The 21052-nt window shown below is 40.3% G+C and overlaps 1 protein-coding gene across 1 annotated transcript in view; it reads left to right on the top strand.

Moving 5' to 3' along the window:
- CDH11 (cadherin 11) overlaps positions 1-21052 on the top strand; it is a 134025-nt gene that overhangs the window by 87319 nt on the left and 25654 nt on the right. The window contains exons 3-6 of the mRNA XM_032231406.1: positions 1038-1448; positions 5808-6102; positions 10875-10994; positions 15140-15307. Coding sequence (XP_032087297.1) covers positions 1221-1448; positions 5808-6102; positions 10875-10994; positions 15140-15307 — 811 coding nt within the window. The 5' untranslated portion in view covers positions 1038-1220. The remainder of the gene's footprint in view (positions 1-1037; positions 1449-5807; positions 6103-10874; positions 10995-15139; positions 15308-21052) is intronic.

The raw sequence follows: 21052 nt of genomic DNA, 5'->3' as shown, positions 1-21052 counted from the left end.
ATATTTTCGGGAAGGGCTCATTTTAGTGCATGCGCTCAGAAGTCCGATTGGGTTTATTATCCGAGGAAGTCTTATTTTCGGGGAAAGAGGGTATATTTAGGTAAAATCCTATACATGCAGGAGGGTTTTACCATAGAGGTGACTCATGCTATAGCAGCATCAGGTAGACTTGGAAGGAAATATGACCAGATGAGCTAATTCTACTTTATTGTAAAGTTATATTAATAGAATCGTGAACATCTGAAAGTACAGTTCTCAACCAATCTCCTTTACAGACCAAGAAAACAGGTTTCTTCTGCATTTCTTGCCCTGCCCAGTATGTAGCTATGGACTAAACTATGTTGTCTCTTATCTCACTGCTCCCACAGTCTGTTTCCCGAGTCTCTCCCAGATCGTTCTCACATACGGTTATAGATAGATTTTTTTTTGCTTCCCAGCCCAAGATAAGGGTACAGACTGTGAGAAAGTTTTTTTTTTAATTGTATCAAAAAGGATGGGCTTTCACTGTGGACTCTAGAAATGATAAATGCTTTATTGAACAAAGATGTGGTCTTTACTGCCCTCCAAAGGTAGCAAAAAAACCTCTGTTTAAAAATATCAGTTCAGATCTTACATTGGGCCACTTAAAACCCCTGAAAGTGTCTGTCCAAAAATTACAACTGTCTTTTTTTCAAATGGAGGGACTGCTAATAAGTAAAATGACCATTCCTGCCTGCTCTACACTTTAAAAATTTTTTCCAACGAATACAAAAAAAGTATGTTTTTGATCAAGTTATTAAAAAATATGATATCCTGAGAATTCTAGACATTCTTAAATTATTGTTTCCAACCTAGGGAGACCATCCAATCTTGGTCATCCTAGTGAATAATTTATTGAGGTGTCTTTATAGTTCATTTATATTATCATCTTGGGAAAGAAACAAGCATCTTGTTTCAATGGTCTATTAAGCTTCTGTTACGTGCTAGGTTTCTGAAATGCTGAGCTTAGAATAAACACAAAGAACTAATTTTCTCCTGTTTGGTTCTTCTTACTCTAGGAAACCTTTTGGAGTCTATACAGAGTTAAAGTGATGGACTTAAGGAACATTGACATCTCGGTTACGGAAAACCTGTGAACTTTCCAGAGGATTATAGTATTCCTGTTCACTTTTGTGGGTGACCCTTTGAGAAGAAAGGGGGAAAAATTGGGGAATACTCTGGTGCCTATACATTAACCAAAAATGAAGGAAGATCATTGTTTACATGCTGCCCTTCTCTGTCTGGGAATGCTGTGCTGCAGCTTTGTTATGGCAACAGACAAACTGAACCACTCAAGGCCATCACTGCATGGTCATCATGAGAAAGGGAAGGAAGGACAAGTTCTCCAGAGGTCAAAAAGAGGATGGGTATGGAACCAGTTCTTTGTAATAGAGGAATATACTGGACCGGATCCTGTACTAGTAGGCCGAGTAAGTTTTTGTGTACATTTTTAGAGCAACACATGCATTGCTTTTTTCTTCTTCTTTCCTTACAAACATGTTTTGGTATGATTTGGCCATGGATAAATCCTGTGGATGCTTCAAAGATAAGATCTCTGCAGGATCCAATCTGGATCAGTTATCAGGACCAGAGGTTTTGTCTTTGAAGCTTTTGGACTCATGCTGGAGCCCATCTTCAGGGGACCTTCTGTCTAGAAGTTAGCTAGAGAGAACTTCCCTGAAGATGGGCTCCCACATGAGTCCGAAGAGAGAGGTTCCCTGAAAATAGACTCCAGCATGAGTCTAAAAACTTGGAAGTTCCAATCTCTTGTTCCAGTGGCTGACCCAGATTGGATACTGCAGTATTATCCTGGGACACTATATTCATCTTCATTTGATAAGACTTCTCCTATCCAACCGAGATTAGAACTATTAATTTAGCTGTAAATCCAGCCAAACAACAATCCATCCTTTAGTATTTAAGATTAATAGTTAGCTCTGTAAGATGGTTAGAATGGTGTTACAACACCCAGATGACAAGCTGTAGCTGGTCATATGAAATAGAAATTCATTTATGCTTTTCAGAGTTTTTTGCAGGAAAGGAGGAAATGAAATTCTTAGTCAGAGATGTGGATTATGCAGATACATTTAAAATGTGCTCCATTATCATATAGCTTGTTCGGTTTGTTTAAAATGTTATTTGTCTAAGAACTTTAGTCAACGGACTCATATCGGTTTTGATTTCATCGCCATACTTATTATTTTCACAGATATACTGTATATTCTCTTCCTTCTTGTCTTTTCTTTGTCCTTTTTTAATGGAGATGTGCTAAGCTCAAGCAAACTTTTCTCCATGCAAGGCATTCATTGTACCATCAAAACTTTTTGTATCACATTCTAAGTTGAAAGGAATATAATATTGACTTTAACTGTTGCTTCTGAGGTTTATTGCCTTGTTGTTTGGTCTGTACTGCTCTTTTTGCCTCTGATTATATATTGCTTTTATGTTCTGCATTCTAAAATAGCTTATACATTTAATTGAAGGAGAGGAGGGGCAAATGTAATATGTAGGACAATCACCAGATATAAGATCGAAATAATATATTTCAAAACTCATTTTCATTATCAAAGATGATTCTAATATGATTTTAACTAATCCCCAAGCTAATGCTATTGAATTTGATAATGATGGTTGTATGGCATCCAAAATACTTTTTTTTTCAAATTCCCCAAATTTGGAATGTAATCATAAAGATTAAGCCTTTCAAAATGTAATTATTTCTTCAATTTTTACACTCCTCTGAATTTTGGAATACATTTTTTTTCAATTAAAACATACATTCAAGTTATACATTCTCCTTAAGGAACATGGATATAACATTGATGCTAGAGTGACAAATTGCAAAAGAAACCCAAACAATAAATTTGAGCAGGTGATATACCAATGCTTGTGATGACTACTGCCTTGTAAATGCTTCAAAAATATCAGTATTAATGATATATGTGTGTGTATGTGTGTTTATTTCCCAGCTCTACTTTTTCAGATCAACTGATGATTGATCCATTTATTGCAATAGAAATTGACCAACCAACTTGTCATCTAAATTTGACATAATGAATTGAGATTAACTGGCCTAAAATCATCCAGCCAACTTTTATGTTTAATCTAGGACTAGAATTCACAATCTCCTGATGATTGGCCAAAACTCACCCAGCCAACTTTCAGGCCTAAAATGGGACTAGAACTCAAAGTCTCCTGGTTTAATTCACCCCAAAATACTGCATGGATCCCATTACTAAGACTCAAGAGTATGTTTACAATATTAGCCTAGTGTCTGAACAAGCAACTAAATACTACAAGATAAATTCAATAGATTGCCTTAATCTGATAAACATGGTCCAGAAATTAGGCAAGTTCAATAAATGCAGAATATAAGCAAAACAGGATATTAAAATGCATAGGCTTAAAGTATGCAATGTATTTTTTTTTAATTGTCAACGTCCCAAAAAACCCTTTCATTGTTGTAATTATGATTACATGAACACATAGTTGCTAAATTGGGTATGAATCTTTGATGATACCTGCTATAATATATGTTTAAACCTCTGACATATTAATTATTTGCCTGAACCCCAGAGTTGTTATGATATCAAGTAGTAGGACAACTCATATTCGAATGATCTAAAATCCCTTTTTCTAGAGAACATTGGAATGTCTACTAAAATAGCCTGACATGGTGTGATAAATTAAACCAGCTGAGCATTCTTCAAGCTTTAAATAGGATGAAGTGTAGGAAAGTAAAGATGGCCTTAATCTTACGTACTGTCAATGGCGCTAAATGCCTTTACTGTTGTGGAAATTTAAGTGGCAGGATTCTGATTTCATTTCATGCATTAATTGCTTTAATACTATTCATTAAACTATCACAATGGGCATTAAGTAGCTATGAAATGAGAGATTAGTTGAAATCAATGGGTGGTTCCCTTTGTTGTAGCTCCATAATGGGCAAATCTTATCTTTTTTTAAAAAAAAATACACTTAATCAAAAAAATCTGTTAAATAGAAAATCTTTCCTAAGATATTCTGTGCTTCCTTTTATTCTTATGAAATAATAATCAGCTTTTCCTTTCATGTTTTTTTTTAAAAAACCAAATGCATTTTAAATCCATCCCTACAATATACTTTGGGCCCATACATGTACTTTCTAGATTACATGAAACTACATTCTAGTTATATCCATTTTTATGTCTTTAGAGATTCAGTGTACAAGTTTGGGCAATAACAAACAAAAAAATAATATTAAGGGGTATTTTAAATCTGTCCATTATTCTCTAATAAATGTTTACTCTAAAAAACAGTGTATTTAACCTCTTCATTATAACAACACTAACATTTTCAAGGTAATATGATGACTAAGAAATATTTAATAATACTTTCCCAAAATCTACCTTCTACCTTCTAATATATTTATTTGGGAACTATGTGAGTGAGATGGGCATCTGTGTGTGTGTGTGTGTGTGTGTGTGTGTGTGTTTTAAAAAAAACATCCCCACATCATGTAATTTGAGCTTATTTTATTATTGTAAATTAATGATCAATTAATGCTTTTAATTTTACTTTCTCTATTCCAGTGGTTCCCAAACTTGGCAACTTTAAGACTTGTGGACTTCAACTCCCAGAACTTGGCAACTTTAAGACTTGTGGACTTCAACTCCCAGAATTCTGCTGGCTGGAGAATTCTGGGAGTTGAAGTCCACAAGTCTTAAAGTTGCCAAGTTTGGGAGCCACTGCTCTATTCCATACACCGTTCCTGCTTTCTGAATTGAAAAGAAATACATCATGAGCTGAGTTGTCTAATGTTATTGTGCTGTTGTTCTAAACCATCCAGACCAGAGGTGGATTCCTACCGGTTCCGCCCAGTTCGGCTGAGTAGGTAGTAACTCGGCCGCCCACACACCTGAACCGGTTCTATTGTGAGTGGCGCCATCTTGATTTTTGGTTATGCACATGTGCAGAACAATTTCCATTGTAGAAATGTATTTTCCCCCCTTTTCTAACATTCTGTGCATGTGCAAACCTCTTTTTGTGTAAATGTGCATGCACACATTTTTTGCGCAACAAACCGGCAGTAATGCTGCTAGCAACCTACCCCTGATCAAGAGTCACTAAGATGGGATGGGCAATGTAGAAATAAATAAATAAATAATGGATTTGGGTTGAAATGTAGAAAGCCAGGGGACCAACAGGACCATTAGAGTAAGGATTATACAATCAACAGACATGACATATTTATTACTACTGTAGGTTTCCATCCTTTGGAATTTAACTTTTCTTTCTCCTTATAGAAAAAAGAAAAGGCAGTAATTTATGTCTCACAAAATTTATGTATTTTGGGAAAATGTCAGAAATACAGGCAGTCCTCCACTTACAACCAAAATTAAGCCCAATGTTGCTAAGTGAAACATTTGTTAAGCCAATTTTGGCCCATTTTATGACTTTTCTTGCCACAGTTGTTAAGTGAATCATGGCAGTTATTAAGTTAGAAACATGGTTGTTAAGTGAATCTGGCTTCTCCATGGATTTTGCTTGTAAGACGGTCACAAAAGGGGGATCAAATGACTCCAGGATATTGCAACCATCATAAATATGCGTTAGTTGCCAAGCATCTGAATTTTAATCCGGTGGCCACTGGGATGCTGTAAGTGTGAGAAACAGTCTTAAGTCTGCTGATGTAACTATGAAGGGTCACTTAAATGAACTATTGTAAAGATGAGAACTACTTGTAGTAGCCTTTGTTGCCTTTGGGGATTGTATGTGAATATGTTTTTTTGTTTTTTTTCATTTTGCAGCTTCATTCAGATATCGATTCTGGTGATGGGAACATCAAATACATTCTCTCAGGTGAAGGAGCAGGCATTATTTTTGTTATAGATGACAAATCAGGGAACATCCATGCAACAAAGACACTGGATCGAGAAGAAAGAGCTCAGTACACATTAACTGCCCAAGCCGTGGACCGAAACACCAACCGGCCCTTGGAACCACCCTCCGAATTCATCGTCAAAGTCCAAGATATCAATGACAACCCTCCTGAATTCCTTCATGAAAATTACCATGCCAATGTACCAGAGAGATCCAATGTGGGTAGGTAACACAAATTATGCACCATTATTCTCTTGCTGGGAAGAGTGATCAGCCAGAGAGAAATGCAACTTGTGTATAGTACCTTGCCTTGGATGTTAAATCAATTGTGATAGGACTAGGCTCCATGACCTTTCAATGGTGGGATTCAAAAAAAAAATTCTACCGGTTCTATGTGTGTAGCATGGTGGGCGTGGGGTGGCAGGGAAAGGATACTGTAAAATCTCCATTCCTTCCCAATCAGCTGGGACTCAAGCGTCAGAGAATAGATGGGGGCGGGACCACTCAGAGGTGGTATTTACCGGTTTTCTGAACTACTCAAAATTTCTGCTAATGGTTCTCCAGAACTGCTCAGAACCTGTTGAATGCAATCTCTGCTTCAGACAATGCTAAGGATTCTCCAGCTGATAAAAGATTGCCCATCTAAATTATTTGAGAGGAAACCTGGATGGATTTCTTCCTGATAACACTAGCTTCTTACATGCACGGATAACAATGTTTTTCCTTTTGATGGTAAGCAATCTGAAATGCTATCTAGGCACCGATTTATATGTTCATCTAAAGCCTTTTATTCATTGACAAAAAATAAAATCCCTGAATGTTTTAAAATATGAACAATGAGAATACCCGGCTTCTATTTTTATCATCTAAAAGCTATGCTGCAAAATGAAAACCCAAGGGGGGTGAGAGAAAATGAGGGGGGGGGGGAGAAAAAACACGCTAAGTTGCAGCTTTTATTGTGACCACCAGGGATGAAAACAATTCAGGTAGCATGATGAAAAAGGTGTCGGCTAAGTGACAGTTGGAGAACACTTAAAGCAGCTGATTTTCAACAATCTGGAAGAAACAGCTCTTCTATTTATGAGAAGCAAGACATAGCTAACTTAAACTAGCATGACTTAAACAAGTTTTTGGAAAGTATGCCAAGCTTCTGGAATCCGTTCCTGGCCTTTATTAATTCATTCTTGGCCTTTACTAATCGCTCTCCTTTTTATTGGAGTCTGACCTCCAGGGAGGAGGGAAAGAGACTTAGAATGGAGAAATCAGCAATTTTCCAAAATGCTAACCAACCGCTTGTATTGTATTGTATTGTATTTGGTTTATTTGTATGCCGCCCTTCTCCAGGAGGGACTCAGGGCGACGAACAAGTCAGGGGGGAAAGGGAACATAAACAACAGTACACATAATTAAAATACACGAAAATCATACAGCCATACCAGTTGAGAGGGGAGGGGAACTCATCAACCCCAGGACTGCCGGCACAGCCAGGTTTTGACGGCTTTCCGGAAGGCCTGGAGAGAGGTGAGGGTCCGGATCTCCGCAGCGAGTTCATTCCAGAGGGCCAGAGCTGCCACAGAGAAGGCCCTCCCCCGGGTAGTAGCCAGATGGCATTGGCTGGTGGACGGAACCTGGAGGAGGCTGACCCTGTGAGATCTAACGGGTCTTTGGGAGGTAATTGGCAGCAGGCGGTCTCTCAAGTACCCAAGTCCAATACCATGAAGGGCTTTATAAGTTACGACTAGCACTCTGAAGTGTATCTGGAGACCTATCGGTAGCCAGTGCAGCTCACGGAGGATAGGTGTAACGTGGGTGTACCGAGGTGCACCCACAATCGCTCGCGCGGCTGCATTCTGGACAAGTTGAAGTCTCCGAATACTCTTCAAAGGCTGCCCCATGTAGAGCGCTTCTCCTATTACAAGTCTGGAGCAAACAAAGATGCTTTGGATCTGGTCTGTGCCCTCTCACTGTACTTGCAGCAACAAATGGACTAATTTCCACACACTTGCATGATAGCCACAGGGATTCAAAAATATGTTCTCAAGTTTGGATGGTAACAATGGCAAGCGTTGTGAAGTGTTTTTTAATCTTTTTAATGCCTCCTTAATTTAAATGCAAGGGATGCAATGGCTCAGTGACTAAGACGTTGAGTTTGTCGATCAGAAAGGTTGGCGGTTCGAATCCCTAGCTCCGCATAAGGGAGTGAGCTCCTATTACTTGTCCCAGCTTCTGCCAATCTAGCAGTTTGAAACCATGTAAAAAAAATAGGGACCACCTTTGGTGGGAAGGTAACAGCATTCCGTGCACCTTTGGCCTTTAGTCATGCTGGCCACATGACCACCATCTCCTTGAAACAGAGATAAGCACCGCCCCCTTCAGTCGGGAATGACTCGCACGTATGTGCGAGGGGAGCCTTTACCTTTAATTTAAGTGTATATTTGATTCAAGCCCAGGAAAAGACTCCTTTAGAAGCTGCACAGATGTACAAAAGAACTGAGACCAGAGCATATCAAAATGGGCTGGATCATGCCAAGGGTTAAAAAAAAGTTGCATCATTTTTTTTCCCAATGGCATCTTCATTAAATGTGTGCAATATTTGGCTCCAAAGTCAGCAAATGTGTTTTTGGATCCAAGCAATGCGCACAGCAAAATCAGGATGGTGTTGGGGGAATTTTTAATGGACTGTTTCTTAGCCCATAACCTTCTCTGGCCCATCTTCAAATTCAGTCTCTCTTATGCTGGCTTGTTCCCAACACTAAATCTGGTTTTCTTCCACTTGGTTTGGGGAGAGTGATTCTGCTGACAATGTACCGGCCTCATTTTCATTATTTTTTTTCCAGCATTCCATTGGTTGGAACAAATTAGAACAACAGCTGTCCTTAATGCAATTCCACTTGTGATTTTTCTTAAACAAATAACAGTCCTTATGGGAAGGAATCATCTACTTTTTATTCATAAACAAAACAAGCAGCAAAATTTTGCATGCACATCTATATGACTTCTGCACCAAATACGAGATCATAATTAGCTTGCCATAATTAGCTGGCCAAACTCAGCTGATTATACCGTGGTCTAGGTAAAGGTAAAGGTTTCCCCACACATGTGTGCTAATCATTTCCGGCTGTGCTCATTTCTGTTTCTAAGCTGAAGAGCCAGAGTTGTCTGAAGATGTCTCCATGGTCATGTGGTCAACATGACTAAATGCCAAAGGCAATGGAGCACTGTTACCTTCCTACCAAAGTGGTCCCTATTTTTCTACTTGCATTTTTTACATGCTTTTGAACTGCTAGGTTGGCAGAAGCTGGGACAAGTAATGGGAACTCACTCCATTATGCGGCGCTAGGGATTTGAACCCATGAACTGCCGACTTTCTGATCAACAAGCTCAGCATCTTAGCCACTGAGCCACCACATCCCTGGATACTGTGGTCTATATTGTGCCAATAGTCACTTTACATTTATCATATGTATATCATGGAAGTGTTTTTGGTATCTATTACAGTACTGGCTGACTAAGGCTTTTACACAATGCAAAATATAAAGCACAGTTTTAAATGTTCTTTCCAGTCAAATAAACTCCCTTTCCAATAAAGTAATCACCCATGAAACATGCAGAGAAATGATGAACGAATCACTGCATATGCAACAAAGCTCACAAAGCTGAATAGCTTGTGGGATAGTTTGTTATAGGAACCTTGTCTTTAGCATGTTGAGTTATTATTAAGCAATCATTTATTTCCTTTGAGATAACATATTATAGCAGAGGGAAGAGACATGGCTGCTTTAAGATGCTGCAGGCAGTGGCTCAATGGCTAAGGCACTGAGCTTGTCGATCAAAAGATTGGCAGTTTGGCGGTTCGAATACCTAGTGCCATATAACAGAGTGAGCTCCCATTATTTGTCCCAGCTTCTACCAACTAGCTGTTCAAAAGCATGTAAAAATGCAAACAGAAAAATATGAACCACCTTTGGTGGGAAGGCAACAGTGCTCCGTGTGCCTTTGGCATTTAGTCATGCTGGCCACATGACTATGGAGACGTCTTCGGACAGCTCTGGCTCTTCAGCTTTGAAATGTAGATGAGCGCCGCCCTCTAGAGTCAGGAACGACTAGCACATATGTGTGAGGGGAACCTTTACCTTTAGGCAGGAGTCATGTTCGCACTCCTGTGCACTCCAAAGCACTTTTGGAGATTGGACACAAAGAGCCATAAAATTAATACTCCAAATCATAATATTAACAAATTGCCAGGAAGGGAGGGGAGGAGAAATGTATTTAGCAAATAGAATTAACTCAACTGTATACTCCCCAAAAAATTAATTGAAGAGAGATCTGCAATAATCTGTACAGCTGTTGGAATAACCACTGGTGATTTGCTAGTAAAACCTCTTTTAAAGAAATGAAATGTGGATTTTCCAGGGTGCAATTAGTAAAGATAATCTCTCATATGTTTCTAAAAGTTCTAAGATTTTACTCAAAAATAGCTTGGTCGCCACAACTTAAAAGTAATGATATGTCTCTCTTTCCTGAATATTCTTTCGGGGTTACACTTTGAATTAAAAAAGGATTCTTCTCACCCAGTTCACCAAATCCGCCCCAGAACTTTTCTTGGATGTTAAACTCGCTCCGGTTTTGTGACAGCCACCTTAGGCTCTCTCTTCTCGCAACATGGCATAAAAGAAAAATGCTCTGCAGGAGAGTTGGGATCTCCCCTGGAACCTCACAGGAAGCTCTTCCTTAGCTTCACCCCATCAACAAGGGTTTTTTGGCTTTTTAAAAAAGCCCATGAAGCAGAAGCCAGTGCAGGGGATCGAGAGCTCTGTTCCTGCAGCTGTTAGATGCCAGAACATCACTTCCTCCTACAGACCTCTCTTATATGTTTCTCATTGTTCCCATTGAAAGGTGAAGTTGGCATTGTAACAATAACCTGGAATTTTGGAAGTGGGGCAAAAACATATGTATATCTAAATATATGTATCTGTTTCCTTTTCTGTTTGCAGGTACATCGGTGATTCAGGTGACAGCCTCAGATGCTGATGATCCTACCTATGGAAATAGCGCGAAACTTGTTTACAGCATTCTTGAAGGCCAACCATACTTCTCTGTAGAGCCACAAACAGGTACTAAACAACTGTGTGCTAACTGAAAGGGAATTTTAGAATAGAATATCAATAGCACTTAGACTTTACAGCCCTCTCTAAGTGGTTTACAGAATCAGCCTATGGCCCCCAACAATCTGGGTTCTCATTTTTCCCACCTCGGAAAGATGGAAGGCTGAGTCAACCTTGAGCCTGGTGAGATTAGAACTGGAAAATTGCAGGCAGCCGACAGTCAGCAGAGATAGCCTGCAGTACTGCACTCTAACCATTGCTCCAACCTTCTCTCAGTCCTAGGAAGAAGGCAATGGCAAAGAACTTCTGAAAAATCTTGCCAAGAAAACTTCCCAGGACTTGTCCATGCAGTCTCTAAGAATTGGATGCGATTGAATGGAATAATAATAATAATAATAATAATAATAATAATAATAATAATAATAATTTTTTAAAAAAACCCTTAACAATGAAAATACCTGTAATGAGAAACCAGCAACTTTCCAAAAATACATCACAATGAGAAACCAGCAACTTTCCAAATTTATTCACTTTATATCACCACCCATTTTTACATACATGACTCTGCAATCCAATTGTTATTGGGCTATAGGTTCAATCCATTATCATTGGCTTTAGTGGGTATGGATAATTACCTGAAAGAGATTAACAAGAGTACTAGTACTTTGATTTATATACCGCTTCATAGTGCTTTACATCCCTCTCTAAGTTGTTTACAAACTCAGCATATTGCCCCCAACAACCTGGGTCCTCATCTTACTGACCTTGGAAGGATGGAAGGCTGAGTCAATGTTGATCCAGTTAGGATTGAACTCCTGGCAGTTGGCAGAATTACACTGCAATGCTGCATTCCAACCACTGCGCCATCACCAAGATTCCTTTACGTGTCCCAAATATGGCCTTAAGGACTTTGCTTTGAAAGCATCAGCGTGTTTCCATTTGACCTGTAATGTGCATTCAGGCCTTGGATTTATTTTACAGGAAACAATGCCTTTGATTTTCTTGCTTGATTTAAAGTAAATGCACCTTCTGCATAGGAGAATAATTTGACATGTTTTTTCAAGCTATAAATGATCTCTAATGGAAATTATACCCATATCCTAGTATATGTGATTGCATGGGATTATAAATGAAATGTTCAGTGTCTCAACCAGCTACTTAAAAACACTGACAGTATTATGACTTCCAAACTTAGATAAAGGTTAAATTTTGTAATCAACAGCTGGCCCCATATAATGCATGTAAAAGAAGTGGCTCTTCAAACTAAACACAATTTGTTAGTCTTCTGTGTTGGTTTGTCATAAAAGTTCAGTCTTCTGTGTTATGTTTACACTTACTAATATTCTTTCTTGTTCCTGCTGTCTCCATTAAAAATCTTCATGAAAAATAGTAGCATAAAACACTATTTTAATGCTTTTCCTAATGCATTTTGAAGTGTATTTAGAAAAGTAGGGACAAGCCTTAAAATGCATTCAGGAGGTGGAAAAGTTGATAATCAGGGAAAACACAGTGGCTAAGATGCTGAGCTTGTCAGTTAGAAGGTTGGCAGTTCAATGTTCAAATCCCTAGCGCCGTGTAACAGTGAGCTCCTATTACTTGTCCCAGCTTCTGCCAATCTAGCAGTTCAAATGCATGTAAAAATGTAAGTAGAAAAACAGGAACCACCTTTGGCGGGAAGGTAACAGTGTTCTGTGCATCTTTGGTGTTTAGTCATGCCGGCCACATGACCACAGAGATGTCTTCGAACAGTGCTGCCTCTTCAAAATTTACTTATAATTTTATATCCACACTCTTTTCAGCCCCCCCCCCCAAACTTCACAAGCAGTGGGAAGGTGGTGCACAATTTTTAACACAGCTGTTAACTTGAAATACTCAGGACCAGAAGCAAAAAATCCCCATTCTTCCAGAGGTTCCTGTATATTTTGGTAACAAATGTATTTGTCCCTTACTCCATATCCCAAGTACCCTGGTTTTATTTATTAGCTATATGTTCAAAAACACCAAAACTGGGCAATCAAGAGGGGAAAAAATGAGAAATGGTTCACTTGATTTATTTAAATGCTAATGGCAGTAGATTAAAAAAGCTAAAAGTAGAAGAGAGAAAGAGAGAGAGAGATTGCATATGAGCAGAATATATGATGGGAAGGTCAATAAGAAACACTAGCTAAGGGGTTTTGACATAAAATCATTCATTTCAAAATAGTCTAATCCTTTTCTAATTGTGATTGCAATGGTGCAGAATGAAGTGGCCTTTGCGGTGATTAAGCGAGACTGATCTCTTAGTAGGAAGGACATAATCACAGTCCCAGGCCATTCCAAATATCTGATGAAATGTTCATGAGGTCATATAATATAATGGCAGCTCAGGAAGGTTTGAGTGATAGTTTTAACCTTTGCATTCCAAAACAGATGCATATAATTGAAAAGGGATGTTGTTAAATCTGCCCCTTAGTACTTTATTCTATTACTGTTGTTGGGTACAGAGGTTGTTATGGAAGTATTTGGGAATGGCATAATCCATCTATCCCTATTGTAGATGAGCTGGTACAGAGCAGAGGTGGTATTCCGCAGGTTCTGACCAGTTCTGAAGAACGGTAGCGAAAATTTTGAGTAGTTCAGAGAGCCAGTAAATACCACCTCTGACTGGCCCCACCCACATCTATTCTCTGCCTCCCGAGTCCCAGCTGATCTGGAGGAAATGGGGATTTTACAGTATCCTCTCCCTGCCATGCCCACCAAGCCATGCCCACCAAGCCATGCCATGGCATGACCACCAAGCCACACCCACAGAACCGGTAGTAGAAAAAAAATGAATCCCATCACTGGTACAGAGCTCTGGAGAAGGGGGAAATTGAATACAATGTTTCTCAGTTTAAGATAAGCTCATTTAATATGCCCTAGCTATAAAGCCATCAAAATAGCATTTCCTTCCTTTTTCCTTCCTTCCTTCCTTCCTTCCTTCCTTCCTTCCTTCCTTCCTTCCTTCCTTCCTTCCTTCTTTCTTTCTTTCTTTCCTTTTCCAAGATGGAGAAAAAGAAAGCCAAGATTTTCCTCTCATGAGAAAATGGCATCATAATGTCTAAAATCCACCCACCCTCCAAATCCCATCAAAGAACAAACACTAGTCTTAATATATATTATGGAAATTTTGAGATCTCAGCCTACCTTAGATTCCTGAACTACAAATCGATTAGTGAACCCATTTTTATCATGACCCCCCAATTCAAAAACCCGTAAAAACCAAAATACAATAGATGTTTTTAACAATGTTGCCTCACTTTCATTTCCCTAAAACAAACCACAGCAACATAATCTTTACTGGCATTACAACAGGTGAGGAATAACATTTTGCTACTGGGAGGCCAGCTGGTTTTGTTAGCAATTCAAGATGAGATAACATAAATCAACCCTTTGTGTGCAAATCCTAATGCCCTTTCTCATATTGGAAATGGCAAAGATCAAATTCCTCAGACTTCTCCATTAAAACCTCAACAATCATCATATTATAAGCCGGACCAGGCAAGATCACGGAAAAAGCTTATCAAGCTCTTGCAGAATCCAATTTTGCAGATGGATGATTCTATTGTGTTTGACTTCGTTTTTTTTTTCCAGTCTTGTGCTTTTTAGACAACGTGTTTGAAAAATTTTATATGCATACATATTCTTTTCCCCTGGAGTATTCCACTTTTTGTTGTGTGTGTGTGTGTGTGTGTGTGTGCATGTGTACATTTTCTAAGCAATTAATGCAATTCAAATGGATGCATTTTCCTGAATATACATGTCCATTTATAAAATTACAGTCAATGTATACATTTTTGTACTCTTCTATTAGAAAGTTCAGAATTGACTATAAAGTTGCATTATAATTATCTTATAAGGGCAGGACATGCAAATACATTAAATTCATATTAAATTACGAAAAGAACATATTCTTCACTTCTTTAACCAACATCAGATATTCTATGCAGTGTGGGTGGAGTGAATTGTAGTTGATATGTACTACGATTACTGGGGGGCAATTTCTCTGTTGTGTAATCATTTAAACAAATATCTGCCAGCCCTTATGCAAATGAATGTATGTAGAACAGACTTGCTGTGAGATAAACATTTGAAGAACATATTGTGAACCATTTCTTCGCCTCTTTTTCCTGAAGGTATTATAAGAACAGCTCTTCCCAACATGGACAGAGAAGCAAAAGAAGAATATCATGTTGTGATTCAAGCAAAGGACATGGGAGGCCACATGGGAGGACTTTCAGGAACCACCAAAGTGACAATTACCCTCACAGATGTCAATGACAACCCACCAAAGTTCCCACAGAGTAAGTTCTGAAGAACTCTATCTAGCGTATCCTGTTTCTCATCATTGTCCACCAGAGGCTTCACTGAAGCTGAGTAATTCTCCTCCTCCTCTTTTACTTGCCAACAAACAACTATTCAGTAATATGCTGAATCTATGAAATCAGACTCTTATTATGATTAATAGTGATTTCTATAAAGATAGCGCTGCCCATGCTTTAAAAATTATTTGGAGAAGGTGCTTTGAAACATGTAAAGGTGTAAGTACAGCATGTCTTTAAAGCAGCTACATCTATTCAGAGGTATTGTCCAAAGAAGGACATTGCTGCTTTAAGAAATCACGTTAAAAATACACACATTTTAAGGTGCTACACTGTTTTATGAACCATTTTCAAAAACCCATGCTACTGTAATGTAAGATCCTAGCTTCTGTCCTCCAGTAACATTAGTGGCGTGCAGTTTTTAGAAATGAAAATAAAACAATGTTTTATTGTTATTTATTATATATGTTATCTCTTCCATAAATCTCAAAGCAATACTTAGTATATCCCAAAATATCTGGTTCATAAGGACAGGGTTTTACCTTGCTTGTGTCAGAGAGTCAAGAGACTGTAGCTTAACATAGTTGGAATATTTTGTTTATTTGATTGTACTTGTCTCTTGTAGAGCCTGTCAACCATTCCAACCTAGTCAGTTAAAGAAGAAAGGCTCTTCAATCCATTATTAGCAAAAGTACACTTTACTAAAGCAAAGTGGTTTCAGAGAGGCAAAGCCAGATCTGAGATTTTTGTCCCAAAGCACACAGTTCACTTTCTCCTTACTACCACCATCCCTCTTGGTTATTTCTAAGTGTCCAATGGAATCCAAACAAAATGTTTGGGTAATAGTCCTTGTCTTCACAGGCTGAATGGTGCTGCATTCCATAGTGTGACCTTGGAACTGTCGGGTGGCTCTCACAGGATGGCACCATGAGTAGTTTTGATTCCTCTCATACTAACCCCTCTAATCCCACCCTGCAATCTCTCTCCTCCCCCCCCCCTTGCACATGACAGAGTGGCAGCATGTAAAACATGACATAGTGGGATAGCAATCCTGATAGAGCCACACTTGCTTTCTTAAAAATTAAGAGTAGGTGGCTACTGGCCAATACTTTGGAAATGTGCCCACTTGTCTAGAAAAACACAAAGCTAAGCTAAAATAATAGAAGGTGCCTGAGGAGCTGAGACTGAATGAGAGTAAACTACCTGGCAAGTTAGATTGTTGCAGATGGTAATGTTTCAATGGCCCATGACTGCCATAGTGTGCTGACCTAAGCTTCCTTAACAAGCATGAAGCAAAGTCTTGGTCCCTTGGTCTTTTGTTTACACAACCGTGAAATCCTTTCATTCACAGTCAGCAAAGCTTGGCAAAGAATATTTATCAACACAAACCTTATCTCGCTTGGCGAGATTCCAGTTAGCTAGTTTTCAAATGCAGGGCAAGGCAACACTTGGCACAGAGTCTCTTATAATCACAAACAGAACTTTCCATTCTTGAAATGACCGAAGGAACAAATTGTTTCCTGTAAAAGCCCATTCCCCCTTCGCTCCTCTTTTGTTTACTATGGGAGGGGCCAATCACCTCTAATGTGTGGCTTTACTCTGAAGTCGACCCTGCTTTCTTAGTTGTTCTTGTCTTCTGGCAGCTCTGCGCATGAGCACACTGGGAAGACTCCAGCTGTTCCTCTGCCTCACTGCTGTCTAGCTCCCTCTCTGCCTCTGACACAAAGCCCTCCTCTGAGCTTTCCTCAGCCCCCAGGACTGGCCCATGTTCCTCCACAACCTCCTCATTGTCCGACTCTGCTGGCCACTGGTGGACCACAACAGATAGTAGCTATTTTGTTTCATTTTCATTTCATTTTTCATTTATTTGGGATTTATAGGCCGCCCTTTTCCCTGAGGGGACTCAGGGCGGCTTACATTCACAGGGAAAGGGGGGTGCAATACAGAGACATAAACAATATGTGAATAAAATAAACAGTAAAAACACAACTTTCATTCAACACTCAACACTCGGGTGGGGCGAATTAGAAACTTATCCCCAGGCCTGACGGGATAGCCAGGTCTAGGGCTGTGCGGAAGGTCTGGACGGTGGTGAGGGTGCGAATCTCGACGGGGAGGTCGTTCCACAGGGTCGGAGCTGCTACTGAAAAGGCTCTCCTCCGCGTAGTCACCAGTCGGCATTGACTGGCGGATGGGATTCGGAGGAGGCCCAATCTGTGCGATCTAATTGGTCGGAGGGAGGTAATCGGCAGGAGGCGGTCTCTCAAGTACTCAGATCCACTACCATGGAGGGCTTTATAGGTGGTAAGTAATACCCTGAAGCGCACCCGGAGATCAACAGGTAGCCAGTGCAGCTCGCGGAGGATAGGTGTTATGTGGGCGAACCGCGGTGCGCCCACTATCACTCGCGCGGCTGCATTCTGGACTAACTGCAGTCGCCGAATGCACTTCAAGGGCAGCCCCATGTAGAGCACATTGCAGTATTCCAGCCTAGAGATCACAAGGGCTCAAGTGACTGTTGCGAGGGCCTCCCGGTTCAGGTATTTAGATTTTTAGATTTTTAGATTTTATTAACATTTGTAGGCCGCCCTTTTCCCTGAGGGGACTCAGGGCGGCTCACATAAAATCAGGGAGGGGAAGTACAAACAGTGACATAGACACATATAATAAAAGTAATAAGCAACATACATTCATCATTCGGGAGGGGCAACTATCCATGTCCCCAGGCCTGACGGGCTAGCCAGTTCTTGAGGGCTGTGCGGAAGGCCTGGACGGTGGTGAGGGTACGAATCTCCACGGGGAGTTCGTTCCAAAGGGTCGGGGCTACTACTGAGAAGGCCCTCCTCCTTGTGGTTGCCAGCCGGCACTGGCTGGCCGATGGAATACGGAGGAGGCCCAATCTGTGAGATCTAATTGGTCGCAGGGAGGTGATTGGCAGGAGGCGGTCTCTCAAGTATCCAGATCCACTACCATGTAGGGCTTTATGAGTGACTAATAGCACCTTGAAGCGCATCCGGAGATCGACAGGTAGCCAGCGCAGCTCGCGGAGGATAGGAATTATGTGGGTGAACCGCGGTGCACCCACAATCACTCGCGCGGCCGCGTTCTGTACCAGCTGAAGTCGCCGGATGCTCTTCAAGGGCAGCCCCATGTAGAGCACATTGCAGTATTCCAGCCTAGAGGTCACAAGGGCCCGAGTGACTGTTGTGAGTGCCTCCCGATTCAGGTAGGGTCGCAACTGGCGGACCAGGCGAACCTGGGCAAATGCGCCCCTGGTCACAGCTGACAAATGATGGTCGAAAGTCAGCTGTGGGTCCAGGAGGACTCCCAAGTTGCGAACCCTATCTGAGGGGTGTAAAATTTGACCCCCCAGCCTGAGCGATGGAACACTGGCCAAATTGTTGGGAGGGAAACACAACAGCCACTCGGTCTTGTCTGGGTTGAGTACCAGTTTGTTAGCACTCATCCAGTTCTTAACGGCCTCAAGGCCCCGGTTCATCACGTCCACCTCTTCATTGAGTTGGCACGGGGCGGACAGATACAATTGAGTATCGTCCGCGTATTGATGGTATTTTATCCCGTGCCTCCGAATGATCTCTCCCAGCGGTTTCATGTATATGTTAAATAGTAGGGGGGATAAGACCGAACCCTGCGGCACCCCATATGTTAGGGGCCTCAGGGACGATCTCTGCCCCCCGACCAACACCGACTGCGACCTGTCCGAGAGGTAGGAGGAGAACCACTGCAAAACAGTGCCTCCCACCCCCACCTCCCGCAGTCGTCGCAGAAGGATACCATGGTCGATGGTATCGAAAGCCGCCGAGAGGTCAAGGAGAACCAGGATGGACGCATGGCCTCCATCTCTGGCTCTCCAGAGATCATCGGTCAATGCGACCAAAGCGGTTTCTGTGCTGTAACCAGGTCTGAAGCCGGACTGGAAGGGGTCAAGATAACTAGCTTCCTCCAGGGACCGTTGAAGCTGGAAGGCCACCACCACCTATTTTGTGAAAGAGCCTCACCCTTCTCCTTTCAGCCTTTTATGATTCCATACACGGTCCCAAATTCCAGATAAGTCCATCAATCTATAAAAAGTTTTTTTTTCTTAAATAGATTCATGTACATTAAAAGGAATCAAGAGGTATCTCATGCACATTTTACATTCTAAGTTTTTTTTAAAGAGCTTTCTTTTAGAGAGGGGAAAAAAAACATAAAAGAGTTGAGCCATTTCCAGGGACACACAGTGAACCATTTCAAAGATGAGGATTAAGGCACAGGAGGAGGTAGGGACTTTTGTGCTGCCTCATTTTGAAAACATATTGGACAATGATGTTTTAACAATATGCCCCTGCTGAGCTCAATGGCATGAGGTCTAGACTTTGGGTAAGAAATGCTGTTAACGGAGACAGATGGAGGATGGAGGAAATGGAAACATATTTTAGAGAGAAATAGTTATGCGCTGTAAGACAAGAGACCAAAGTTTTTAAAAAAGCCAAAACAAAGCAAAGCACTCCCTCTCAATCTTTTTTTTAAAATTTATGAATTTGTGAGCACAGCAGAGACGTTCTTAAAAAGCAGATTTCATGGTTGTTTCTCAATTTAGACAGATTTTATCAGTAATCTTCAAGAATGACAAAATTTTCATGTCCGTTGCTTTTTGAAGGCTCCACTTAGTTTGTGGAGGTGTCAGTTATGACAAGATTTTAATTTGCTTACATGCTTTGTTCGGTTTTGGAAGTGAATATGTATATAATCGTCACTGATGCATCAAATATGAAATCAACATTCAGAGAGATTTAACCCTTTGTAAATAGGCAGGCAAACAAAAGGCATCCACAGCTTGTGGGTAATTTATGAATGAAAATGATTAAATTATATAAATACTCAAACTCATGTGCAATCTCTAGTGCTGCACAGCATGACCCCAATTATATAATTAGCAGCCGTTAGAACTACACTTTTGCTCTGCTACAATCCTGATTGCACCTCACTTTCAACATCCCCAGTCAAGACAAGCAAAACACTCAACTCAAAATCATCAGGTGATCCTGTAAACACCTACAAGCCAGTTCAAATGGTGTTAAAATTTTAGCACTTTAAAATTTTTACATCTTAAAAAATAGTAGTATGATTCCTACACTAAAGCCTAGCCAATGCCAGTGCCACATCTACAACATTGCTATCGTAGAGATATGTGTATTCTGATATATTGGGAAAAAAGTGAAATGAACAATTCTCCATCCCTAATTTTCATGACATGAGTTTTCCCTTATAATGTTTGGGTGTAGCATTGTTTTTAACAGTCCTGTGAATAGGAATGAATTAGAAAGTCAAGTATTTACTCAACTAATCATTTATGAGGCTTAAATTATTTGGATACAGTTTCCTCTCTCTTAGGAGCCCAAGGCAACTGAGTCTACATATCAAGCTTATACCCTATGTATATAATAAAAAGAAATATAGATTCCTTTATTTCAACTCTTCTGCTGTTTTTAAGTATTTCGTTCACAGCCTTTCCAGGAATTGTGACAACCACCCAACCTACTTTCCTCCTTCCCTTCCTGTGCCCACACTCTTTATAGTTGTGTGTCTCCTGAATTGTGTTCACATCTTAACTGGATTAATGAAAAAAGGGTTAATGTGCTCCAGAAACTGCCAAATGTTTTGTGGATTAGTTCAAAATGGATTTATATAAGCACACATTTGCATTGATTTCACTTGGGAGCAGTT

This window comes from Thamnophis elegans, chromosome 14 (assembly GCF_009769535.1).
Source record: "Thamnophis elegans isolate rThaEle1 chromosome 14, rThaEle1.pri, whole genome shotgun sequence".
In the NCBI taxonomy this organism is placed as follows: domain Eukaryota; kingdom Metazoa; phylum Chordata; class Lepidosauria; order Squamata; family Colubridae; genus Thamnophis; species Thamnophis elegans.
The sequence above is the reverse complement of the archived record's forward strand: the minus strand, read 5'-3'. Positions and strand labels throughout refer to the sequence as shown.